General features: G+C 43.4%; 1 protein-coding gene and 1 long non-coding RNA gene across 8 annotated transcripts in view; one reads left to right on the forward strand and one right to left on the reverse strand.

Moving 5' to 3' along the window:
• Positions 1-16,447, reverse strand: part of LOC105079887 (NBPF family member NBPF4) — a 30,259-nt gene extending 13,812 nt beyond the window's left edge. Inside the window, exons 1-10 of one of the 7 annotated variants that reach the window (XM_045505679.2) lie at positions 16,299-16,447; positions 15,017-15,234; positions 8,248-8,536; positions 7,956-8,163; positions 6,332-6,542; positions 4,608-4,737; positions 3,730-3,944; positions 2,614-2,665; positions 1,535-1,749; positions 479-530 (exon numbers count right to left, since the gene is read on the reverse strand). In XM_045505679.2, the coding sequence (XP_045361635.2) occupies positions 479-530; positions 1,535-1,749; positions 2,614-2,665; positions 3,730-3,944; positions 4,608-4,737; positions 6,332-6,542; positions 7,956-8,030 (950 nt within the window). In that variant the 5' untranslated portion in view covers positions 8,031-8,163; positions 8,248-8,536; positions 15,017-15,234; positions 16,299-16,447. Of the gene's footprint in view, positions 1-478; positions 531-1,534; positions 1,750-2,613; positions 2,666-3,729; positions 3,945-4,607; positions 4,738-6,331; positions 8,164-8,247; positions 8,537-15,016; positions 15,610-16,009 lie in introns of those variants that run through there. The other 6 variants (XM_045505674.2, XM_045505682.2, XM_074370313.1 and 3 more) reach the window with 6 other exon arrangements.
• Positions 16,448-16,677: 230 nt separating this feature from the next.
• Positions 16,678-23,713, forward strand: LOC123612434 (uncharacterized). The gene is made up of 2 exons (XR_006719675.2): positions 16,678-17,197; positions 19,532-23,713. It is a non-coding gene; the product is annotated as an uncharacterized LOC123612434 (long non-coding RNA).
• Positions 23,714-27,734: the final 4,021 nt, after the last annotated feature.

Genomic DNA, 27,734 nt, shown 5'->3' on the forward strand with positions numbered 1-27,734 from the left:
TCCACTTTGCACATATTGTGTTGAACTGTATATGCAGTGCTCAAGTGAATACATCTTTTGAGAAAATACAGAATATAAATCAGCATTCAAGCAAAACTTCCTTACATTTTTATGGAATATGAATTTATTTTCTTCTCTTGCACTAAAATACTTATCCAGAAGCTGACACCAAACAGGTGGAAAACAGATGTGCATCTCACCCTACTTTTATCGACAGAGAAGACAGCAGCTGAGTACAGGGACCCCCAAATTTGGCTAGTTCATCTAGGTCAAATCATGTACATGACTAAATTAGACAGAGTCACAAACTCAAACACACACATCTAACACAACGGAAAGAAACAACATTTTTTAAGTGCATATGGGGCTGGTGAGTGAATGGGTCATAAACGTACTATCAGCACATTCTCTTTTCCCTGCATCTGAGGTCTTCTGGTGTCAACATTAACATTAACAGCCCAGAAATCTTCAGAATTACCTGGGGGTCGTTGGCTCTTGTCCAGCTGCTTCGTCACGGTCATTCTCATTGTCTGGGAAGAAATTCAGAGACAGCAGGTCACGATGAACTAATCACACCTCACACATGCCAACACACTGCACGCAGGTAGCACAAGGACATTAATATTCTCAGGGCAACAACAGAATATTTTAGGAAAGGTATTTCAGGACACTTAAGTCTTAGGAGATTTACACGGGACTGCTGCCAAATGCGTGGGGGAAATCCTCTGGCTGACCTGGGTGAGCTTTTTCCCAATATCCCATCTTCTGAGACTGTAGATTTCATAGAATATTTTCCTTCAAGTTCCTAGAAATCAGCTCAGGTGCTTTCTAGAAGACTTTCTACACTATTGCTTCATCCCATCACACAATGCGGTTGCTGATGCTATGGAGGAATTTGTGCTTGAGACCAGGTGAATTCTGCAAACCTTCAAATCCATGAGAAAATCTGGTGCTACACAGAAACCATGGGCATTCAAGGCTGGAGAGACTGCCAGAGCCCAGTCTTACTTCATGGAAACATCCAAGCAAGGTACAGGAACACTTGGTTCTTTCCTGATTTTCAAGCAGCTAGTTAAGTAAGAGAAGCCAACATCAGGAAGATGAAGACTTGCACTGACATCAGTGAGACCAGAGACACCACATGACCTAATATATAGGCGAGGCTACCACTCTGTTTGCTCGGGCAAAGAAAGGCCAGGGACACTGTCCAAAAGGAACAATTAGATCACTGTAGGTTGGAAGACACACTTCACACAAACGATGTCTGACAGACACTTTGTGTGGATGTTCCGCAAAAGTGCGGGCATGTTTGTCACCCCTGACTTGGGTCCCATGGCCTGACTTTGGGTCCAGGGTTTCAGATGCAAGAACTGGGCCTAGAAAAGGATCAAGGCTTCCTGGCTCACATGATGTCTGTCTTTCATAATCCATCCTGTTCTCTGGGTTAAGCCAATATGTGCCACTAGTGTCTACTTCCATAGAAAACTTTCTTCAGTGCAGACAGTGTGTGGGGGAACAAAACTAGAAAGGCTACCTGGGAGGTCAGTTGGAATTTCACCCTCTGGAACATCGGAGCAATCACCAGCAACATCCGGAGCACGGCCGACTTTCTCTTCACCAAGTGCAACTTTGCCTTCACTGTCTAGCTGGTTGCAGACAGATCCTTCTTGGAGAACTGAAGGATTCAAAACACATTCATCCTGGCAGTCCTGGAGCACTTCCTCCTTCTCCAACTCCTGCAGCTCAATGCTGTTCCAGGTGGGAAAGTGATGACAGAAAATTCAACTATGTACCTCGGACACCATGTTGTCATAACTGATTTTGATTGAGGGCATAGGAAGTAGTCATGAAAAGGAAAGTTGTCAGTCCTCAGAAAGAGGGAACTAACTATCCTTCTTGATGTCAAGCAGAGTGTGGCTGTCAGGGGGTGGTAGAGGGAGAGACCAGTAGTTGCTCGGTGCACTGGCCACACAACATGTCATGAGGAATGAGATTCAAACATCCCAGTGTGGTCCTATCAGGATCACGAAGCACAAGTGAACCTCCACACCAGGTGCTATTGCCATCTGCCTCTATCATATTCAGTTTAAGATAAGGTAGTCAAGTGATTCTAACTATTAAGGTATTGTAGAGCCTCAGAGATATCCCTTCTATTTAGGAACAGAAAGGCCTCTAAAGCCTTTCTCTTACTGGTGTCACATGACAACTAAAATTTTTTCTAGGAAGTTTTATTGGTGCTTTATTTTTTGAGTTCCTTCTTTACTGATTCCATTGCTACCTTCCTTACTAACAAGTACTGAAGAACTGTGTAAAAATAGTCATTTATCTCATCTTAGTGTTCATTTAGGAGAGTATCCATAGTCTCTGTGTGCGCAGGAAACCCTAAAGGTGGTACATTCTCTTGGGCCATAGCTACAAGTGCCACAGAGACAACAGACAACCAAGTGAAAGGGCCACTTCCATGTTGGTTGATTGAAGTCAATCAATGCAATCTGCAGGTTTGCGTTTCTCACATCTGCTACCTGACACTGTCTTGCCCTCACGTGTTCATCTTTCTTCTACCCTCTCCGTAGCTCACCTACCCATTACCGGTTCCGAAGACTTCATGGTTACCTGGGGGTGAGTGTTTCTTCATCCAGTTTATATTCCTCATCTTCATCAACTTCTGTGAACAAATTCAGAAATATCCAGTCAGCTTTTCCCCAATTCACAGACTGCAATCAGAATGGCTATATGGCCATGGGAACATAAATATTTTTGTATGAGTCACTGCCGTGCTCAAGGTCCAATGCAATGTCTTTAAATAATTGGCCTGGTCCAGATGTCTGATCCATCGTTCAGTGTGACACCAAACAGCTGGATGACAATCCTGTCCCCTCTGCCTGACATGGGGTCGACATTTAAATAGTCTTTTGTTCCCTATACCACTGTACAAGTGTCCACCTCCCATCTCAACCTCTACAACACGTTCATCTATCTGGCCAAAAAGTTCTCCCTAGACACAGGCTGTACACCCCTTCACGGCTCTCATATAGATACTCTGCTTTGTGAAAGAAGAGGAAGACGACCCTGTCCCACATGCCTCCATGTGCACGCATCATGGGACCTTCACATGCTCCCTGAGTGTTATCAGTGGAAATTCTCTCTGTGGAAATTGCGCACTGAAACAAATTTCCCAACACAAGTTCAGCAACATTCAGTGTCCGATCCAACCCTACACAGTGAAGGGCTTCTCTTTTTCTGAACTGATTCATGAATATTCCCACATTAATCACTGCAGCACCATCAACAGCCTGTTTGATCCATTGAACAGAAGAGGAAATAGACAATGAAATAGGGAAAATCAATCACTCGCTCACAGTCAGTAAAGACAACACTCAGGCTGGAGTCTGGGAACTTTGATGCATAGCGCAGGGCACTTTCCACTCCCACAAGCTACCCCCTGTCACATCCTCCTTCCCGGGCTTTAACCCTGGGGGGATGCTGTCTTGCCCCAAAGGCCACCGTCCATCAGGGGGAAGCAGGTCGTTGAAACACTGTGACCTCTATCTTGTGCATTTCTCCTCTGTCCTCCCACTCAGCCAGTGCTGGTCCTGTCATGGTCTCCAAAATGAAACATGGAAACAGCACAGCTGGTAAACTCACTCCTAGTGGAGGTGAGGAGTCTCTTATGAGCCAGGAAGCTTTGCATGAGAGGCTCAGCGCTATCACAGCCTGTGGCCACGTTACCTGGGCTGAGCTTGCGGGCAAGGCGCTCTGCCAGCCTGCGTCCCTTGGTCAGCTGCTCTTGGAAGCCCTGTCCCTGGTTGTTGTCCAGGTCATCGTGGGTGAGGATGACCTTCAGTTGCTGAATGAGCAGGACAGAGTCTTCTCTCCTGTCCCGTAATTTCCTCCGTAACTCGGTCAGCTCTCGTGCCTGAGAGCGAATTAGGCTATCGTATTCCCTAAGAGAGATAGAAGAGACGGTGTTAAAATGCACAGTTGGATGAGACATGTGTGGAGATTTCAAAGGCAATTCTGTGAGAACATCCCCAAGGAGCCATCAGAGCAGAATTCTGGCACATATGGGGGGAACTTCCTGTGGAAAGAGGAGACAAATGGTATAACAAAGGCTTCCTCTGTATCAGAGATACTCCTCTAAGATTCCGTTACATCCCAGTCATCTTCTTCTTCTTCTGGAAACAAACCCTAATGTCTTCCTAAGCCTGCGTTATGAAGATGTCTGTTCAGTGTCTCACTGAGCCATGCCCATTTCCATGTAAAGATCCATGTAGGGTATATTGGGCAGTGAATGTCACAAAGTCATACATGGTGTGGACAGGTCCAGCTGGTGACGAGTGGGAAGAACAGGAGAATGAGAGAGTCAAGGAAGGATGACAAGGTGCAGTGATTCAGGAGGGGACTGTGATTCAGAGGTCAGCGAGGTACTGGTTGCACAACATGGTGAAGCTTCCAAAGGCCACTGACTTGTTCACTGGATTTCAATCTGGTGAATTTCATGTAACGTGATGAACATTTCTGCACTCCCCTGGCCCAAAGTCACTCGTGGCCCCACTTCAGACAGGCCTACACTTCCCACCAGCCTCCCTGCACAGAGCCCTCCTTACCTGAACCTCTCATCAGCTAGCACTGGCTTCTCAGCCAGCTTCTCTGCCAGCTGCTCTGTCAACGTCACCACCCGGAACTGCAGCTTCTCCCCCAGCACGGATTCAATGATGTCCTTGCACTCTTCACACTCTGAGAAAACAGAGACGCTGCCTCAGGGGAAAGCTGCACCCCCTGCTGTGCTCACTGCCTTCCAGGGAGGAGGCAGGGTCCAGCCCAAGGTCAGAGGTAACCCTGCTACAAGGCTCTAGGCAGGGATTTCCTCGTCTCATTCCTCAGCCTCCCGACTGCATGGCATTCGATTAGTCCCCATTTCACAGCTGAGGGAAGAGAAACTCCAAGGCACGGAAAGGAAGTAAAGAAGACGAAGTGGCATTAGGAAAGCTCAGAATTCACATTTCCTGAGACTGACCCTGCATCATGGGCCACTCTACCAAGACTTGCAACCTCGGAGGTGAAACACTGAGCACGGGCATGAAGTGGTGGTTTCCTGTGTGGTTGGGATGGACCCTAGGACTAATGGACTCCTGATTCCCTTGTGCTGGGATTTCAGTAATGAAGAAGTACCTCAAAGGGTAAAAAAAATTCTTCTGGATACACTTGTGTGAAATATGTTGCATAAAACTATAAGGACGTGAAAGACATGAGCCAAAATACTAGGATAATCTGTGTTAGTCCAAGTTGCAATGCTAGGAAGTGTGTTTACGATGTGCCTGCAGTGTTGTAAGAGTTTTACAAGAATTTACTATTGATTGCATCTCACACATGCAGCAACACTGGATGGACAGAGAGGGTAACTGAGGCACAGAAAGATACGCAGCACAGATTATGAGCCCAGGAAGCCTGGCCCAGAGTCTCTGATCTTCTTCTCTGCACTAGGAAGGGCCTGCCCCATATACTGCTGTGGGTTTTACTAGGGATGGTGTTCTCCCCCACTTACCCTCATTCTCATTTTGGCCTCGTGTCTCATGATCCAGCCTTCAAGGTCGCCTGGATTTCGCCTGCTGACCCACATCACCAAAGTTTCACCAGCACAGCAAGAGACAAACTGGGTGATGCAGATTATCTGATTTCCCCAGAAATCATCCAGACTCTCAACACAGGGTGTCACATGACCTCCTGGGATTCTGGAAGGAGACCCTCCACCCAGGAAACTCAGCTTCCCTCTCACCAGGGAGCCCCTGTCTGAATGGTATCACTCATGGAGACCATGGTTTCCATGACGAGCTGGCTCATCCTTTAGCTCCTTCAAAGCAGGTACTATCACCTGCTTCCCCCAGTGTGTGCTGTCACCACATGACCTCAGTGTAACTGGCACAGTGCTTTGCCACGGTGACCTCAGGGAAGCTTGCTGAGGGCAGTCATTAGTCCCAGACGTTTAGGCAACAGTGATGCAGGACCAGATACACTTCAGCAAAGATTCCAATGGACAGACTTTAGCTTGTTCTAGAGAGATACCAAGAGGCATCAATAACTGGAATTTGAACTCTAGTCGCACACTACAGCTCACTACACACCTGGAAAATTTGCTCAACTCTTTGTGCTGCAGTTTTCCCATCCTCAGGGAAATGAGGGTCAAATAGCTACTTCTACCTTTCCTGCCTTGTGCTCAGAATGACACTTATACTGACAAAGGGGTGCAAGGGAAAGTCTGGAGAGTTTCAGTTACTGAGAGGGAAGAAAGTGATCATTCACCACGTTGGTGACCATGACCCTTAGGACTTACTGTATTTCTGCAGCTGGTTGGCCAGGTAGTAGGTAGTAGCTTGGCATACAAGGAATTTCTGGGTGAGATCTCGGAAGTCCTGCTTCTGTTTGGTCAGCTCTAAGTGCAGCTCCTGGTTGATCTCCAACAGTGTAACTTCTGCCCTCGGACCACATAAAGGGCCAAGGCATTCTGCCATGGTGACGTGAGGCAGAGGATGTAGAGCTAGGGGCTGGGGAGAAGAAACGCAGCATATGATGGATTAAAAACAAGTGAAATCACATAAATTTAATCAGGATTGAGTCATGACAAAAACGGGAGTACTTAACTTACTGTTGGCAGCAACTGGATCACCAGCTCACAACACTTGAGGGTCTTGAACCACAAAAACGACGTTCAAGAGCACAGAGCTCAGGGCCCCAGGCACTGCCTGCTGCGCAGACTCTAACAGGAGTGATGGAGCGGGCCCTGGCGTGCCAGGTAACCGTCTGCAGTTGCAATAACAGAACTGGATGGGGGGGAGGGGGCACGGAATCCTGGGGGCCCCTGCCTTCCAGTTGCCTAGGCCACGCCGCTTGGGGTCTCATGAAGGTCGCCACCTATGGGGACACTCCTTCTCCAGCCACTCTTAATTGCTTTCTACACTTGTGCTGATACCACCAACCTATCTCTTCCCAAAAGTCATCCAAGCATAGTTCTCATGTTTTCTCCTGTGTCTATAAAAATATCAGGAGATAAACTGTTTCCTTGAAAGTCTTATTTTCTTAAAGGCTATCATGAAGTCACACCACTTTCTCTTTAAGTCGTCACACATTTTAAGGCTTTTTCACCGAGAAAGATGTCAGACTTGTAGAATGCCATGACACTGTTCTCTGGGTCTTTGCCAGTTTTGTGTAAATCACAAAAACTGCAGGACAAAGAGCAGAATATAGTATTATGTGAATGAATAATTAATTTAAAAAGTGTTTTCCGTCCTGACTCAATATTCTGTTCACTGCATCTCTTGTTAGGTCAGATGCTCATCTCACTTGGACAGCTTCTTGGCTCCATAAACTTTGTCATATTTGACGTGCCAGTCTTCTAAACTCCTCCTCTAGGTGTGGATTACTCTATTTGCTGTTTTTTGTAATGTCACTGAACACTACATTTTATACTTCTCACATATGAATTGCGTTGTAGTCCCACAAACTCTGTCTCCAAGCTGTCTAAATGATAAAAGCAATTTCTGCACATGTCATTGAATAGAGACCATCTATTTGGAAAGACTTGTCAGCATGATGCTGTCGTTCTATATTCATCCAGTTCACCCACATATCGAACAGAAAGGGATCCAAAGCAGTGTTCGTGGAACTTGCTTTGACAGATCTCTTTGAGTTTTACTCGTGCCATTGCCCTGGTCTAGATCTGAAAAATAAAACATGGTAAGCTCAAGGTCATGGGTCAGGGAAGGCTGATGATCCTCAGCGTTTGTGTGCCCTTGTGCTCAGGGACATAGAAGATTAGCTTGAGAAGAGAAAGACAGGCAGGCAGGGGAAAGTGATGTTCTAAAGGAAGTCCTCACTTTCTCAGCATCTGGGTCTGGTGACCCTGAGATTTAGGAGACACTCAGTAGCATCAGTCCCTTCAGTTTAGCTGCTGGACTAACCTGACTTGAGGGTGAAATGGGTGTGACCAAGTGCCCCGGAGCATTTGTGTCAAGGTTAAAGACGGAAAACTGCATCAGCCACTTAGAAAGCTTGCCTTCTCCCGGCCCCAAGTCATCCTCCAACCACACTGCTTAATGCCATTGGTGTGTGAGACGCAGAAGAGGCCTGAAAGACATCGATTTTCTGGTGTCTGTGGGGCTGCAAATTCTGTGTGGGAAAAAAATAAAATGTGTCAAGTTTCCTCACTCTACAATGATGAACCCAAAGGCTCACAAAAGGTACTTGACTTACTTGAAGTCACAAGTATCTCCACTCCTGGGGCGATGTGCTCTTCTGTCAGTCCTTGACCTTTCTCAAATTGTCAGTGTTGGCTAGAGTCAAACTAGGCTAGTCACTCTATCAAGTGATTGGCAGCACATGGACTAAATATTCAATGGCCATTTTAATCAAATATGTTGCTAAGTTGTCTTCCAAAATCACATACTGCTCTTTTATACAAATCCATTTGCAACTTCAAAAGCCCAAAGCTATATTTTCCTGATAAGCTGTGGTCATTGTCATCATCTTCATTCACTTTATCCTGTAAATTAAAGGTCTCTGTATTATTACAGAATGTTAGGGGCAGGCATGGGCCTACAGCTTGTTTAAGTGCATGAAGAGATTCCTGTGTCTCTGTGGACCAGTGGAGTTGAGCAGCACTCTGTCTCCTCCATAAGTCATCTCAGATTTTTTTCCTACAGAATCCTGATTTTTCTATCCATGATAACATTTTTATAAAGAACGTACGCTCTCTGGATTGAGTCTTAGTGAAGAAATGCTTCCCATTGTACAAATAACTATAAAATAAATCATCAGCCTGAATCCTGGCTTTCCTCACTGAGCAAGCTCTGGGTCAGACTTTGAAGGTTTTTAATAAGCTGGTACTTACTTAATAAACGATATATAAAGTTATTTTTCATAGCACCTCAAATATTGCACGAAGACTCGAGACCCATAAACTGAGTAATGAATTCGTTTTCAATCACCTCAGTTTAGGACGGATTTGGACAACTAGTTTTGACTGGACAGAATGTACTTCTGAGTTTCCTCACACAGCAGTAACATCCCTCAGTGTGAACAGGGTTGTGATGGACCTGGGGCCCTAGAGTTGAAAAGTAATCCGCTCTATCCTTCCATCACTAAGTCACGAATGCTTCGTGGAACACTTGGAGGTAGTGGCCATTGTCACCCTTGTGAAACCACCAGCCCAGCCAATCCCAGCTATGTTATAGTGTCCCATCTCATGGGAACATCCCCCTTTTTTCTCAGGCTCCAACACCATGGGAAGGATGCAAGTTAGAAGGTGACTCTCTCTTTCCCTGAGTGAGCTTTGAGCTCATTCACCTCTTACTGCAATGGCTGCTGGTTCAAGGGCAACAACGTTGTTTGTTTCTTTGTTTTGCCAGATCCCAGGTCTTTTTAAGCTAAGTTTGTGCTGACCAGTCTCCCTTAATAACCTTCTCTCTGAACCTTATCCTCAATCTCTCTCTTCAATAAGACATGGGACGATCCTGTCTGAGCTCCTGAGGTCAGTTATTAAAGGGTTTGATAGAAAGGATCTTTGTTTTTTTTTTCTTAAGGATAACACCAAGTTCTGGAGTTCCAAGCCTAGCAATCTGACACACAACATAACCATTCTTTCTGAGGCTCCCTTTGCAGCTGCTCATTCCTGGAAAGCTCGTGTGAATTCACTTAAGCCAAACACTAGGAACGCACTTCTCATCAAACAATATGGGCTTTTAGTTCTTTGCAGCCAGAAAGACACAATATGATCTAAGTAAAAGGGTATCAGAAAGAGTCTCGTATCAGATTTGGGCTTTGGTTGGAAGATACGAAGGAGGATGGGAGGAAGGAGGGTTTGTTCCATATTGAATACTGTTACTCAGCACAGGCAGGTCTATGACTGAAGTGCAGATGTAAAAAACATTGCCTTAAGAGAAGAGGAAGTTTGGGATTTTGTCGGTTGCACAGTGACCTTGGTTTGTCTGTGCCTGGACAAAATTATAAGGTAGCCTTATTTTGCCTGATTACTCAGGTCTTAGAATAATCTTGTCTGAGTTTAATAGTCTTTCTTGGAGATTGTTTATTTCCAACATGAGAACAAATCAGTTTGGCCCGTAGTGTCAGCTCAGTTCAGGCATCCATTTACGTACCTAATCATTTGTGAGCGCTTATCACTTATGGAGTCCCTGCGGGTAAAGCATGGTGTTAATTCTACTGGGAGATTCAGACCGAGGGGCACATTCCTTTCTGAAGAGGGCTTAAACCTGACTCCTCCCAGGACAGTGTGGGTTATCAGCAGGTGAGAACACCAAACTCCAAAAGGCTCAACGTGGGGAAAGGGAGATGATGAGAAGGAACCAAGATACTCAGCTCATTGTCCTCCACTCAGTGAAATCCATGGGGCTTCTTTTCCGTCTCCTCTCTCACCTTGCCTGGAAACTCTCTCCAGGTGGCAAACTGGAGCAACTGCAGGGCTCACTTATTTGTTTCCCATTTCTCAGGGATCACTCACTAAGCTTTGTTGCCTCATGCTCAGGCTCTTGAAAATGCTTGTTTCCTGTATCTCACCCAGTTTGTTGTTGTCATTTTCTTTTGTTCTTTCTCTCAGAAGAGTAAATCCAACTTCCCTTACTCTGTATTCACATGGCACCCCTTTGAAAACTCCAAGCTGGAAAATGTCTCTCAAGATTCTGAAGTGGCTTTTACACGATAAAGAACACAGCCACAACCAGGGTGAATCTAAGGGAAACTCTTAAAGATTGCATTTTAAAAGCACCCTACCGGTTCCAAGGACAGAACTGTCTGAGTCTATATTAGGGGATGCAGAAGTCCCACAGGCCCCTGCCCAAAGACTGAGGGGATGTTCCTTCTTGGTCTGTGCTAAAAACCAGTTCTCTGTGAGCGGAAAAGCCCCTTTAAAAGCATGTCAGCCTTGGTTACTTGTAATCCCCAAAAGGTCCCTCAAGGAAGGATGATCATGACCACACACAGGCAAAAGGGAGCGTGTGCACTTTCATGGGGTGTCTCTAGGGAAACACTGGTCCAAGCCAGGAAGAGACACCAGATGTTTCAAGTCCCTGGGCTGCAAACCAGTCACTGAAGGATGGGCAAAGATTCCCAGACTCTCTTTCCGGAACCTTACTGTGGCGTTCCAATAGAGACCCCGGAAAGTACTCCACTCACAAAATCTTTCTCCCCTAGTTGGTAGAAAATGTTCCGGTGCCTGACTTGCTACACACTGGACACCGTGCTACATACTACTGCTTGTGAGTTGGGGGTATTGCATGACCGATATAAAAGAGAAAATTAAAACTGGGGAAAGCCAGGCAAGCTATCAGAAACATCTGTCTTCCCTGGGCTGGGAGAGGCAGTCACCTGGCCACACAGGTCTCTCTGAGTTCAAGATCTCAAGTGGTGTTTCTGCAGTAAAGGAGTAAGATGATCAACTCTCACTTTCCACCAGAAAATGGGGAGTGGAACTAGTCTGAAATAAAGTGTTCCTATTTTGTGGATTAAGACCTTAATCTTCATTCACCTGGAAGGTTGTTAATTCACAGTCTGTCACCTGAAGGAAATGCAGCATGTTTTCCCCAAAGCAACTTAGAAGGGGAGCAGGAGGGTTTGCCCTCTGGGAAAAATGTGTCCCAGAAGTGCCTTCCAAGACTTTACCCCAACTATTAAATATATTAAAATGGTCTCTTATCCACCATAAATGGCAGTAAAGAGTTCAAACACAGTTCCCCGATACTACAATTCGTATACTCACGATTGCCAGTTTCGGGGAAATGATAAGTTTCAGCACATTCGGGGTGCAATGGATAAGCCTCACTTTGGGAAAACTGCCTCCCACTGTGATCGTGGTATCCACGTGCCCTTGTCGCACACGATTGCAAGATATTAATAATAGAAGAAATTGTGTGAGGGAGAACAGAGCATAAGAGAGGATTCTGTAATATCTGCTCAATGTATGTGTACACCTAAACCTGTGTAGAAAGTAGAGTCATTGGAGAAAGCTAAATGTTCATTGACAGATGACTGGATAAAGAAGTTGTGGTGTATATATACAATGGAATACGACTCAGCCGTAAGAAAGAATAAAATAATGTCATTTGGAGCAACACAAATGGACAAGGACACTGTCATTTAAAGTGAAGCAAGCCAGAAACACACAAAAAAATACCATATGCTATCACTTACATATGGAACCTAAAGAAACAAAACAAAACAAAACCACAAAAGGACTCATTTGTAAGTCAGAAACAGATTCACAGACATAGAAAACCAACTTATGAATTCAACACCCATTTATGATAAAAACTCTCACCAAAGTGGGTATAGAGGGAACATATCTCAACATAATAAAAGCTATATATGACAAACCTACAGCCAGCATAGTACTCAACGGTGAAAAACTCAAAAGCTTCGCACTAAAATCTGGGACAAGACAAGGATGCGCACTATCACCACTCCTATTCAACATAGTCCTGGAAGTCCTAGCCACAGCAGTCAGGCAAGAGAAAGAAATGAAAGCGATCCTAATTGGAAAAGAAGAGGTAAAAGTGTCATTACATGCTGATGACATGTTACTATATATAAAAAACCCTAAAAGGTCCACACAAAAGCTACTAGAGCTGATTGAAGAATTCAGCAAGGTAGCAGGTTACAAAATTAACGTTCAAAAACCAGTTGCATTTCTTTACACTAACGATAAATCAACAGAAAAAGAAAGTAAAGAAACAATCCCCTTTAAAATAGCACCCAAAGTAATAAAATATCTGGGAATAAATCTAACCAAGGAGGTGAAAGAATTATACACAGAAAACTATAAACCATTGATGAAGGAAATTAAAGAAGACTTTAAAAAATGGAAAGATATTCCATGCTCTTGGATTGGAAGAATCAATATTGTTAAAATGGTCACACTGCCCAAGGCAATCTACAGATTTAATGCAATCCCTATCAAATTACCCAGGACATATTTCACAGAACTAGAACAAATCATAATAAAATTTATATGGAACCATCAAAGACCTAGAATTGCCAAAGCATTACTGAAGAGAAAGAAAGAGGCTGGAGGAATAACTCTCCCAGACTTCAGACAATACTATAGAGCTACAGTCATCAAGACAGCATGGTATTGGTACCAAAACAGACATACAGACCAATGGAACAGAATAGAGAGCCCAGAAATGAACCCACAAACTTTTGGTCAACTAATCTTTGACAAAGGAGGCAAGAATATACAATGGAATAAAGACAGTCTCTTCAGCAAATGGTGTTGGGAAAACTGGACAGCAGCATGTAAAACAATGAAGCTAGAACACTCCCTTACACCATATACAAAAATCAACTCAAAATGGATTAAAGACTTAAACATAAGACAAGATACAATAAACCTCCTAGAGGAAAACATAGGCAAAACATTATCTGACATACATTTCAGAAATTTTCTCCTAGAAGAAATAAAAGCAAGAATAAACAAATGGGACCTAATGAAACTCACGAGCTTCTGCACAGCAAAGGAAACCAGAAGTAAAACAAGAAGAAAACCTACGGAATGGGAGAAAATTTTTGCAAGTGAAACCGACAAAGGCTTGATCTCCAGAATATATAAGCAGCTCATACGACTCAATAAGAAAAAAATAAACAACCCAATCCAAAAATGGGCAGAAGACCTAAACAAGCAATTCTCCAAGGAAGACATACAAATGATCAAAAAGCACATGAAAAAAATGCTCAGTATCACTAATTATCAGAGAAATGCAAATCAAAACTACAATGAGGTATCACCTCACACCAGTCAGAATGGCCGTCATTCAAAAATCCACAAATGACAAATGCTGGAGAGGCTGTGGGGAAAGGGGAACCCTCCTACACTGCTGGTGGGAATGCAGTTTGGTGCAGCCACGATGGAAAACAGTGTGGAGATTCCTCAAAAGACTAGGAATAGACTAACCATATGCCCCAGGAATCCCACTCCTGGGCTTGTATCCAGAAGGAAATCTACTTCAGGATGACACCTGCACCCCAATGTTCATAGCAGCACTATTTACAATAGCCAAAACATGGAAACAGCCTAAATGTCCATCAACAGGTGACTGGATAAAGAAGAGGTGGTATATTTATACAATGGAATACTACTCAGCCACAAAAACCGACGACATAATGCCATTTGCAGCAACATGGATGCTCCTGGAGAATGTCATTCTAAGTGAAGTAAGCCAGAAAGAGAAAGAAAAATACCATATGAGATCGCTCATATGTGGAATCTAAAAAACAAAAACAAAAACAAACAAACAAACAAAAACAAAGCGTAAATACAGGACAGAAATAGACTCATAGACAGAGAATACAGACTTGTGGTTACCAGGGGGGTGGAGGGTGGGAAGGGATAGACTGGGATTTCAGAATTGTAGAATAGATAAATAAGATTACACTGTATAGCACAGGGAAATATACACAAAATGTTATGATAACTCACAGAGAAAAAAATGTGCCAATGAGTGTGTATATGTCCATGAATGACTGAAAAATTGTGCTGAACACTGGAATCTGACACAACATTGTAAAATGATTATAAATCAATAAAAAATGTTAAAAAAAAAAAAAAGAGAAAAAAAACCAAAACCAACTTATGGTCACCAATGGGGGAAGGAGGATGAGAAGGGGTTAATTGGGAGTTGAAGATGTGCAGATGCTCATTACTATATATAAAATAGTTAAGCAGCAACCTTCTTCTTCTATACAGCACAGAGAACTATATTCAATATCTTGCAGTAATGCATAATGAATCCAAACAGGAATATATATATATGTATATGTATAACTGAAAAAGTATGCTGTACACCAGAAGTTGACACAACACTGTAAACTGAGTACACTTTAATTTAAAAATTAAAAAAATAACAAAGCAATGTTGTTAAATTCTTTAAAACGGTAAGCACACAACACCCTGAAATCAAAGCGTTGGTGGCACCCTCTAATGGCTGGTTATGACTGACTGTGGAGATGCACCAACCTGGAGTCTGAGAAGTTGATTTCCACGCCCCTTCTTCAGCCTCCATCAGCATGGCAGTTCCTGTGGAATCCACAGGTCCCATCAGGTAGGTCAAGGTGTGGTTGGTGCTCCAGAAGGTGCAGAGAGACCAGAGGCGTCTGGTGAGACCCCGAGAATCCATCGCGCTGGGCCGAGCTCCGTCAATACCCGGGACGACCGAGCTTCCACAGCTGCACGACCTGCGCCCACAGAGCAAAGCTCGTGAGGACAAGAACTGAGAGCTACAGGTCGCTGCCTGAAGCATAAAAGCAGCTCAGGAGGGAGGCTTGGTAAATTGGGAGACTGAGAAGCAGGAGAATGAGTGGACGTAAGACTAGAACGTTCCGTGCTGGGCTTGAAGCACAGGTCTTCCAATCAGCAGTCGTAGGCTCCTGTTGTGCTCAGAGCAGGATTATAAACTCTTACGCTGTTGCCACGCGGAGCGAACGTGCTCCCCAACCCCTCCCTCCTCGGCTGGAAGCACATTCAGACCCGCTGGCTCTGGGCACACCGGCTCTTCACGGGGGCACGTTCGGGGCCTGACACCAGGAAGCGGCACACGACGCCCCATCGCGGGACCCATGGCCTTGGCCGCCCGGTCCCCGCCACCCCGGAGCCCCCTCAGCTGACGACCCCGCCTCTCGGGCAAACGTCCCCCATGTACCACCTTCCCTGCGCTCACATGGCGCGTTGCACCCTCCCCAGAAAGGGAGGCTGTGAAAGGCTTTCCAAAGGGGCCGCTCTTGGAAGCTCTCAAACTGTCAGCTGAAGCCCTTAAACGTCCGGAGCATGGAAACGTCTAGAAGCCACTCGGGCAGTACACGGAGCTCCCCACCCGAGACTGAGACCGAGACCGAGACCGAGACCGAGCGTCTCCTGTAGTCTCGGGGACGCGGGAGGCCAGGAAGGGGGGACCCGGAAAGCGAAGAGGAGAAAGAAGGGAGAGGGGAAAGAGGCCAGAAGAAACGCTGTCACCTCCTTACCCCCGACCATCCCCCACGGGGCAGAAGAGGCCAGGCTCTGGCGGGGCTCCGCGTAGGGGTCTTTAGGCTTCCAGCACGACTCGCAACAGAGGAATGTAGCCCCCGATGGAAGCCGGTCGGGCTTCTACCGTTTCCACCTCGGGTCCAACGGCGGGGCAATCCCAGGGAGACCCGAGGGCTGCTCTGAGGGTCGCAGAGCTCCCAGGGCGGGGGGAGAAGGACAACTGAATACAAAAGGTAAGGAACACTTTGCATCTTTTCTTTCCTGGCGAGAATTTTACCTCAGAGCAGAAACCTCTAGAAACCCCGGCACAGCAGGTGGATTTCGGGCAAGGTTTAAAAGCCCTGCCTGTGGATCATCCCCGAGCGGATGTCGTCTCATCCACGAGGTAGAAACCTGCGGGATCGCGCCGACGGAAAGCGAGTGGGGCGCCTCCTGGCGTCGCGGAGGAAGCGGGCTCCGGGCGGGGCGAGCGAGCGCAGGGGAGGAGGCGGGTTGGGCGCCCGCGGGGCTGGGCGCCGCCTGGCTCTCCAGCGGAGCGGCGTGCTGACCTGCGTTTCCGTGGTGTAATGGTGAGCATTTTGGACTCTGAATGCAGTGATTCGAGTTCGAGTGTTGTTGCAACTTTCCCTTTAGACAGCGCCCAAACGACTTTTATCCGCAGCCCCAACTCCGTGGCTGCCGGCAAGCGAACTCGCGCCTCAGATACGCGCTGATTGGACGTGCTTTTCCGCTCTCGCCTCCCTCTCCGTCCTGCTCTCAGGATCGGATGGTCTCGGTCCTACTTAAAAAGACTATGAGCTCCCCTTGCCCGAGTTCCTCCCTCTCCCACCGGCGCCTCCCGGCCTTTGCCTTGATCTTGTACTTCGCACTTCGCTGACTCCTCGTGTGTCTGGCTTCTGGAAACCCGTTCTGGGGTAGACGGGATCCAGAGGGACGTGGTAGGCAGGTAGGGGGACCCAACCCGGGGTGTCCCCGCTGGACCCAGGCGGCTCGGCCCCTCTCCGGACATCCGAGGCCCCGGCCAGGCAGCCAAGGGCTTAGAGACCGAGACAGTTCCCCAACCTCATCGGGCCACCCTGAGTCTCGTGAGTAAAGGGCACAGGCTGCACCCACCGAAACCTGCACTCCGAGGGGCTTCACACCGCATCTCTTGTAACCGCGCGATCGTCTGTCCCTGTGAGTAAATGGTCGGTATGAGGGGCTGTGAAGTCCCCAATCAGCCAAGGTGATTGCGTCTTACTTTCTGGCTGGATGACGGTTCCAAATCTGAATTGAAAGTCCTGTGGTTTTTGTTTTTGTTTTTGTTTTTTAACATTTTTAATTGAGTTATAGTCATTTTACAATGTTATGTCGGAAGTCCTGTGTTTCACTCAGATGTCCCATTTTATTCCGAATTTTAATTGATCCTATTTCAGTTTGTCTGATTTTATTCAGAATTTCTCCCTCCTAAGTCTCACAGGACACGAAAGCCTCTGTTGGGCTAAGGAAATCTGGTCCTTTCGTCTCAAGCTCAGCCAGAAAGAGGAGCCCGGGCCGCGGGTGCCAGCGGCTGTGGAGACCCCAGGTACCGGACCATGGCCGCCGGCCCGGCTCCTCCGGGGGCGAAGGTGACATGAGCCCGAGCGTCTCCGAGTCCCGACCGCGGGCTCCCCTTCGTCCTACCCCGACTCTCCTCCACTGAGGACGCTCAGGACGGGACCGGATGGAAAGAGGGTCCTCTCTTCTGCTCAGTAGAAAAATTTGGTCCGGAGTTCTGAAGGACCTCCTGTCTAGTGAAAATGTTCACCACCAAATCTTAGTTTTGGAACATTCAGTTCCCAAGACTGTAAAGTACAACTTCGGAGAGTGAAAAGAAAGGGGGGTGGGTCTGTGGAAGATAGCTGAGGGACGGAAGGAGGAGAGAAACGGAGGAAATGATGAGTAAGGAGAAAGGAAATAGAAAGGAGAACAGAGAGTCTGGAAGGTAAGGAGCCGGATAGCCGCTTCTGGAGACCAAGGCTCCTCACAAGAGCGTTCTCGCCGGCATTTTGAATCTTTTAATAATCCTAGGACTATTTTGGCTCTACCTGGAAGATCTGAATCTGGTTGCCTGGTATTTGTCTTTGCAGCTTCTTTTCATTATCTGGGAGGGTCAGGGTAGGAAGGTAAATACACTTGCAAGTTCTTTGGAACCAAGTCAGGACTTTGTTGAATTCCTTGGAGTGACTGGCACGTATCCTTTTCCCCCATCTCTCCCCTTTGCAAGGCAACTGCCTTCTGGGCAAGGCCTGGAGAGAGCCTGGGAACCCCAGACCATGAAGATCCCAAGGGACTACTCCTGGCTTGAGATGCTGTGGCTGAGCAGACTGTGCACTTACAGGGCAAGGGCTCTGGGGGGTTGGCTAGGAGTCTGAGCAAGGAACCAATCAGGATTAATCAACAGGCTTTCTCCATAGCACCACAGACGTTCCTTTTTGAACCCTGCCTCCCATCAGGTCTTCTACTTCCTCTCCACAAGGAACCTTTACTAGAAGCTATTCTTTCAGTGGAACTGCAAGTTTATACATAGATTTAATACCCTTATCTGGCCCACTATCTGCAACTGCCAGTGGTGATGGTAGCCTCAATCTCTATCAAGATGCCTGCTCCAGGCTTTCCTCTACTTCAAGAATGAACTTTGCCTTCCTTTCTTCTCCCACCTAGCTCAGGCCCAGTCTCTGCCTGGTAACCAAAACAGCCCTCTCACCAGTCTCCTCAGGTTGGGAAGAATAAATTCTCAGCTCCTAGCCCCTCTGCAGCCCCCAATAGGTGTCTGTAGCTTCAACCTATACAGGCATATCCAAGAGCCACATCTCTCAACAATTTTTTCCCCTCACCCTGCATCCTCCTCTACTACATATACCCATCACTGACTGATACGGTCTTTTGTGTGTTCTTGTTGTTGCCTACCCAGCACCCAAGCATTTTCTTTCTGGGAATTCTGTTCCCTCTTTGGATTATGTTTTCCTGGTACTGTTCGTGAAGGTGCCCTGCCCTCATTCGCTCAAGGAGAGGGCACTTGACCCAAGCTGAACCAATCAAATTTGGTACTTCTCTGGAATATGAAAATAGAGGAGGGGTGACAGAAAAGATTAATTAAACTTCTGATTTATCCATTTGAAAGTGTCCCTGAAGACCCTGGTCTTTTGTTCCTGCTATTTATATCCTGTGTGGCTGAACTGTGACTAGAGCTTAAATAGTTAATATAATAATTGATCCATCAAACTATGATTGAAAATCAAAGATTAGAAATATTTACTTAGAGATAAGAACATAACTAAATAACTGGTTATGTATGATGAAAATTTGTGAGAGTACATCACAGGACCACTGTTTTTCTGAACAAATTTACAGGTATACATAACTTTGATAAAAATATATCCTAAATACAAAATAATTCCTTTGCCATATGTACTTGTGTGTGTATTTAAAGTTCATTGTTTGTATCTTGAATATAAATTTGTATGTAACCATATTAATGATGCTTTTCAGAGTTTTGTGTCATGTACGGAACGTGTTCTCTCTGTGGTGAATATAAAAATGATGGCAAAAATAAGTTCAAGGAAATAGTAGGTAAGTACTACCCACCTTTGGCAAAATGGTAGAGAAAAGAACATTCTTATAAAACATTGGGATATGACCTACTACATCTTATTTTCAGGGTAATTAGGCAGGGAATTAGCAAAATTAGAAATGAACACATATTTTGATCTGGAAATTCCATTTTCAGGAATCCATAGAGAAACAAACAAGTGACAGCTGATCCCTGCAGCAGTATTTGTAATAATAAATATTGGAGCCAATTTAATGATCATCAATTAGAGACTGATTAAAAATCCATTTATATCAAGAAAGATATTAGTTTAAAAGAACAAAGCAGATAATGAAAATACTGATAGCAACGGTGCTGCTAAAAGCTAACACATATTGAACATTTACTATGTGAGAGGCACTGGGCTCAGGGCTTTACTTGCAAATCTCATTTGACTTTGGATAACCAAAGTACTCATTTTACATGTGGAAATGGAGACACAGAAAAGTCAAGTAACTTGTTCCACTGATTAGATTTCCCACCTGGAGCCGGACTTCACCACAGATGTGACCAGAGTTCTGTTGTTCTCCGTTTTAGGAATTTCCAGTGTTCCAAATATGCTAGGCTGTAAAAACTTAGCCTCTGGAAAAGTAGGGGAGGATGCATGGTGGGTGTGGATTAGGTAGACTCTGGAGTTCTAAAATGAATTTTTTGTTTAAAACAACATTCTTTGCTAGAGGTGCCTGAGGAACTAGAGCCTTGAGAGGAGAGGAAGAGAAGCTTGAGGATAAGATAGCTTCGCTATTAACATGAAACTAGGAAAATGTATTAAACACAATTGTCTTATTGTACAGAGGTACAGAAAAGTGTTTTCTACCCCCAAGCTAGGGCACCCTCAACTCCTCTGTTATGCCTAACCTCGCTCCCCGCTTCAGAAATTTGGGGACGCGGGAGACATCGAGGCCGAGTCCTGTGATCAGGCAGGTTTGAGCGTTGATACGGAGCCCGAAGGCGTGGAGGACTCTGACGATCGATCGAACGCCAGGTCCCCGGGTGACAACCACAGCCTCTCAGTCTGAAGTCATCCATTTTTCGGTTCTTTGCGCCACTTCACCTTTGTGCTCCACGAGTTCCTCCGCAGATCCCCTCGGGTGGGCGCGCGCGTGAAACACCAGCCTGCTGCGCCTCTACAGCTCTGCCCGCCTCCGTGACTCTAGTCGTGAACTCCACCAGGGAGGGACCTTGGGTTTGCTCACGATGCAGCCCCTCTCCTAAACCACTGCTTGGTACCTATTAGGCGCCCAATAAATGCTCGGTTAAAGAGTGCATTCCGCCCAAGGGACCTGGAGGAGACGCAAGAGGCACCAAGAATTCCACTATGGACTTAACATTTTAGTCCTAGAGAATCCCCGGAATGGGGGGACTTGAAAGGTTTTTCAAAGGCAGCCACTCTTTAAAACCTTTATACGTGCCACTAATTTAGAACCAGGTCAAGGTCCCAATCGGAAACGTCTACAGGATGCCACCTGGGATGTCACTGAGCTCCCCATCCCGGGCAACGCGGCTTTCTCAGCCTAGGGGACGCCGGTGGCAAGGAGAAGAGTGAACAAGGAATGCTGACGAGAAGAAAGTGGGTGGGAGTGAGTTGGAGGGCAATTTGGAGTGTGAGAAAGAAAGGGTGTAGGGACTGGAAAGGAAAAGAAAGCCAAGAGACACCAACTCTGGTCACTGAAAGAAAGACCAGTAAGAAAGCGTTGAGGCTACTTGTGTCAAATAATAACACTCATCTACAGCACAGCAGGTTGAACTCAGCGTTGCGAACGCAGCAACTTTGGCTTGAATCATTATGAAATTATCTAACGCGCTGCTATTTTCCTCTTTTAAATCCCCGTTAAAGCCGGCTATCTAGTATGATTTCCCGCTTTGAAACTGGAGACTCCGGAACAGTAGAGTCAGGTTCTCAAGACCCCGCGTGGGCGGGAACTCCCAGCCTCGGCTCAGGGCTGGGAGCCAGGACGCGCCTAACAGCAGGAAACGCTCCAAGTAGCCTGGCGCGAAGGTGCCTGCTTCCTGCCAGCCCCAGCTCCAGACCAGGCAAACACAGCCTAAGGGCCTGACAGTCTATGAAGAAGGCAAGGCGATCACAGAGACCGTGAAACTGGGACCACTAACTTTAACTTATTACCAAGACTCTGAAGAAAAGCATCCAGCATTGCCTTGGAAAGCTAATTCTTTTTTGAAAAGTTTGGGCAACTGATCTACTAATAGGTAGAAGACAAAAATCCCTGCTTTTCATCACATAGTGTGTGACTTCTGTAGATGTTTTAATCATAGGGTGAAACTGACTTTCCCCTTTCTCTCTTGGTAAAAATTCTCCATAAATTTTAACATATACGTAGATCTGTGTAGTCACTGCCGTAATCAAGAATACATAACAGTTTCTTTTCCTGGAAAAATTTCCTCCTGCTCTCTCCTTAGTCACATCTCCCCACAAATAAAAGTTCTGACAACCACTGATCCATTCATCACCATAGTTCTTTTTTAAATGTCTTAAAAGTGAAAGTATATACTATGTAACCTTTTGAGACTGGCTTCTTTTACTCAACACAGTGACTTTGAGATTTGTCCACAGGTTGTCGTGCACATCAACAGTTCCTTTTTATTGTGGAGTATCCCATCCAATTGGTATACCACAGTTTGTCTATCAATTAACCCATTGAAGAATATTTGATGATTCTTTTGGGCTATTACAAGTAAAGCTGTTATGAACATTCCTTTAGAGATTTTTGTGTGAATGTTTTCATTTGTCTGAGGTAAAAAGATTGCCCAGAGTAGGCTTGCTAGATCACATAGTAACTATGCTTAACTTTGTAAGAAACTGCCAAATCTTTTCCAGAGTGACTGCACCGTTTTGTATTCTCACCAGCAATGTATGAGAATTCTAGTTGCTCTCTATCCTAGCCAGTTGGTATTGTCATTCTACTAGTTGTGTAGTGGTATCTCATTGTGGTTTTAATTTGCATTTCCCTAATGCCTAAAGATGTTGAACATCTTTTTATGTGCTTATATCTTCCACTGAAATGTGTACTAATGTCTTTTGCCTTTTTTTTCCTACTGTTTTTGTTTCCTTATTATTTATATATATTTAGGTCCCAAGTCCTATGTCATATTTGTGATTTGCTAATTTTTTTCTCTCAATCCATAGCTTTTCATTCTCTGAAGTTTTTTTTTTTTTTGCAAAACATTTTTAATTTCAACAAAATACAACTTACTGATATTTTTCTTTAATGGATCATGCTTTTGGTGACATACCTAAGAACACTGCTTAACCCCAAGTCATGAAGAATTTCTTCTTTGCTTTCTTCTATAAATTTTCTGGTTTTACATTTTATAGTCTATGCTCCATTTTGAGTTTGTTTTTGTATAAGTTGTGCAGTTTAAGTGCAATATGGATGTCTAATTAATCCAACACAATTGTTGAAAAGAAAAAATAAAAAGCAATCTACTGAATTGCTTTTGCATCTTTGTCAATAATCAGTTGGCCATATTTCTGTACTATTTCTAGGGCCTTTATTCTGTTTAATTGATTTTTGTGTCTGTCCCTTTGCTTATACCACAGTATCTTGCTAACTGTAGCTTTATAGTAAGTCTTAAAATTGGGTGGTGTTATTCCTCTAACTTTATTCTCCTTTTACAGTAATTTTTTTTAGCTCTTCTAGGTCTTTTTAATTTAATTTTTGTTGCCATTCCAGATCCAAAAAATGAGAATTTATTTATGGCTACAAAAACTTTTGCTAGCATTTTGATTGTTATTGTATTAAAACTATAGATCGATTTGGGGAGAACATAGATCTTTCTCTACTGAGTCTTCCAATCCATGAACACAGTATATTTTACCACTAGTTTGGGTGTTATTTTATCTGTTTTTATTAGTTGTCATTTATAGATCCTGTACATGTTTTGCTAGATTTATGCTTAAGAATTTCATTTGAGGGGAACAACTTTAAATGGTATTATTTTTAAATTTTTGTTGTCCAGTTTGTATATTGCTAGTACATAGAAATACGTTTGCTTTTTGTATGTTGACCTTGTATCCTACATCATTGCTAAACTCACTTATTAAAGTAGTTTGGGTTCTTTTTTTCCAGATCCCTTGGGATTTTCTATATGGACAAATATCTATGATTTAGGGACAGTTTTATTTCTTCTTCTCAAAAGTGGATGCCTTTTCTTTTTCTTGCCTTATTACCCTGGTTAACACTTTCAGCACAATGTTGACAGGAGTAATAAGAGTAGACAGTCTTCCCTTGTTGCCAGTCTTGGGGGAGCATTCAGTCTTTCACCTTTAAGTATGATGTTAACTGAAATTTCTTTGTAGATACTCTTTACAGGTTGAGGATGCTTCCTTATACTCCTAATTTACTGAGAGTTTCATCATGAATGAATGTTGCATATTGTCAAATACCTTTTTTGCATCAATTGATACGATTGTGTGGTTTTAGATTTTTAGACTATTAGTATGGTGAATTACAATACTAAACCTCCTAATGTTGAACCAGCCTGACATTCCTGACATAAACCCTATTGTGCTGTATTCATTTTATATATTGCTGGGTTGAATTTGTTAATGTCTTGTTACCAATTTTTACATCTATGTTCATGATGGATATTATCTATACTTTTTGCAGGATCTCTGACTGGTTTTGGTATCAGGAAAACGCTGGCTTCATAAAATGAGTTGGTGTTTCTTCCTCTTCCACTTCCCGAAAGAGATTATACAGTATTGGTGATACTTCTTTAAATGTTTGGTAGAATCCCCTAGTGAATCTGTCTGGGCCTGGAGATTTCTTTTTTAATTATGAATACAATATCAGTAATAGTTATTTTACTATTCAAGGTATTTTGTGTGAGTTTTAGCACTTTGGGGTATTCAAGAAATTGGCCCACTTCCTAAAGGTGGTTGAAGTTTTGTGTACAGGGTGGTTTGTAAAATTCCCTTATCATTTAGATGTCTGCATGGTCTGTGGTGGTATTCCATGTCAGTGCTTGGTAATTTGTATATTCTCTCTTTTTTTCCTAATCAACATCAGTAGAAGCTTCTTTGTTTTATTGAACTTCTCAGAGAATCAATTTGTTTGTTTGTTTGTTTATTATAGGAATGTGAGGAAAAGTTGAGGAAGGGAAGATCTTAAAGGGAGAGTTTTACGATCAGAGGAGTCACCAATCAGTTAATCTTTGAAAGAAGGCATGTCTAGTTGCCAAAGTGTGGCAACAAGGAGAGAGCTGACATAAAAGTAATTGAGAAACTGTTGCTTTTCCAGTCTGAAACCAAACTTCTGGTGATGGGCCCAGGACCACTGTTGGTCAGCTGAGCCAACAGTCAGGAGTAAGAGCTAGATGTAGAACAAAGGAGAGCAAAAGAGAGCTGGAATTCAACAGCATGTCTTCATCTGTCCATTTCCACATCTAACTTTGACAATCCTCAGAGAATAACTGTTTCCAGATCTCACACATATTCCTCTTTTGTCAAAATTTCTCTTTGAGACAACTCTAACTCAGAACTACATAGTCAGAGATTCTGGGGAACATAATTTCAACTTAACCAAGTTGACATAGTACAAAATACAACATTGGCAAAATAGATTTCAAGAGAAGGAGTATTAACAAAGCTAAAGAAATGATAAAGGGGTCAGTACTTCAAGAAAACACAAAATTCCTAAAGGTGTATGTACCTAATACGAGAGCTTTAAAATTTATGAAGAAAAGTTGACAGAATTGAAGGAAATCTACAATCATAGTTAAGAGTTTTAAACATGCATCCTGATGTAATTGGTAGAACAAGAAAAAAACTGAAAAGCTATTGAAGCTTTGAAAAAATCAAGATTTATGGAACGTTATACCCAACAGTTGCAGAATACATATTCTTTTCAAGTTTACCTGGAACATTCATTAAAATTGACTGTATAATCTAGACCATGAAATGAATCTCAAAAACATCTTAAGGATTTTATTCAGAGTATGTACTCTGACCACAATAGAATTATATTATAAATCAACAATTTAAAAAATCTAAAACATTCCAAATATTTTGAAATGAAGCAACATATTTCTTTAAAAATCCATGGGTTAAAAAAAGTTACAAAGGAAATTAGAAACTATTTTGAACTGAGGGATAATTGAAAAGCAACATATCAAAATTGATAGGACAAAGCTGAGGAAGTCCTTTGAGGACTGTTTCTATCTCTAAATGCTTACATTAGAAAAGAATGGAGGGATAAAATCAATGTTCTGTCTGAGTTTCTACCTTGAGAAGCTATGAAAAGAAGAGGGAAATAAACCAAAGTAAGTAGAATGAAGGAAATAATAAAGATAGAAACAAAATACAAAGTGCTGAAACAATAAGGAAAAAGAAGAAAAGAAGAAGATTCTTGGAAAAAAAATTAATAAACTTGATATATCTTTAGCAAGACTAACTGAGAGAGAGGGAGAGAGAGAGAGGAACACTAATTAGCAATATCAGAAAATAACAGAGGATATCACCACAGATCCTAAGATGTTACAATAAGATATTGCTGTGTATCTTATTGTAAGGACATATTATGAAAACCATTTAGGCCACTAAACCTTGCATCTTAGATGTACAAATGTCTTGAAAAATAAATTATCAAAATTAATATATGAAGAAATGAAATATCTGAAGAACTCTATATATGGAAGGCAATTGAATATATAATTTTAAGTCTTCTTACAAAGTATACTCTAGGCCCATATGGCATCACTGGTGAATTTTATCAAACATTTAAGGAAGAAATAATAACAATCTTACACAAAGATTTTCAGATAATATGAAAAGAAGATTACACTGCTAAACTCATTTATGAGACCAGCAGGACTTCATTCCAAAACAGCCATACAAGGACATTTCAAGGTAAGAAAACTACAGATCAATATCATGAATATAGATACAAAATCACCATAAATTATTAGCAAACTAAATCCAATAACATATAAAAAGGATGTTACATCATGACCAAGTAGAGTATATCTTAGGAATGGAACATTACTTGTAACAGTAGAATATTAAACAATGTAATTAATAACATTAACAAAATTAAGGCAAAAATTCTTGATCATTTTTTAAAATGCAAAAATAGCATTTCACAAAATTCAACATCCATTCATGTTTAAAGTTCTAAACAAATCAGAAATAGAAAAAAAAAACTTAATCTGATAAAGGGCATCTATGAACAACCTACACCTAACTTCAAATCAAATGAATACCGTCTTCCAAACATGGAGAAAAGGAAAAATACCAGTTCTCACCACTCTGTTCTACATTGAATTAGATGTTTTAGCCAGAGCAGTAAGGCAAGAATATTAAGTAAAAGGCATATAGACAAGAAAGGAAGAAGTAAATTTGCCTTGACATAATTGTGCCTGTAGGAAATTCTAAGGAGTCTACCCAAAAAAAACCCAAAACAAAAACAACAACAACAACCCTGCCAGAATTAATAAGTGAATTTAACAAGGTGCTAGAGCTGCAATTTTGGGGACAGGGAAGGCACTACAGGCAAAGCAGAATCTCCCCTCCCAAAGGGACATGAGCGGGGTGTGGTAAGACTGGTGAGGGGCCCATCCTGGTCTGTCCAGGGCAGTTTTAATGGGATAAAGAAAGGAAGGGATATATTCTCTATGAAGTAGAGGGGGAAATTCCAGGAAAGAGGTAGGGATATGTTAGAGACCCAGGATGCCTAATATATTGGCAGCTGGAGATGGCTGGCAGATATAGAGGGGAGAACCGCGCCTACTTATAAACTTGAAATTTCATTTTAAAAATAAAAATTTTAAAAGGACTAAATGTTCCTTAAGAAGAGGAGGTAGAGGACCTGAATGAGGGTTTAGGAGTAGAAATTTCTGGATTGCTGTGCAGAAGCCTATTGATCACCTCCATGAAATTTTCCTTTACACAGTCTACTGGACAGACCTCAAATCCCTAGATGTGCATGTTCCTGACGATGTAATCTCCAGCTAGTAATCTTTGACTTGATGGTCTCTGCTGTTCTGAACCTCCTCAGGCCCAGCAGGCTGGCAGTCTGCAAGGGAATAGAAGAGGGGTGGGGGTGAGGAGGAGGAGATATGTGCCATTCAACTTTCAGGAAGCCA

Source organism: Camelus bactrianus, chromosome 9 (genome assembly GCF_048773025.1).
Source record: "Camelus bactrianus isolate YW-2024 breed Bactrian camel chromosome 9, ASM4877302v1, whole genome shotgun sequence".
NCBI classification, from domain to species: domain Eukaryota; kingdom Metazoa; phylum Chordata; class Mammalia; order Artiodactyla; family Camelidae; genus Camelus; species Camelus bactrianus.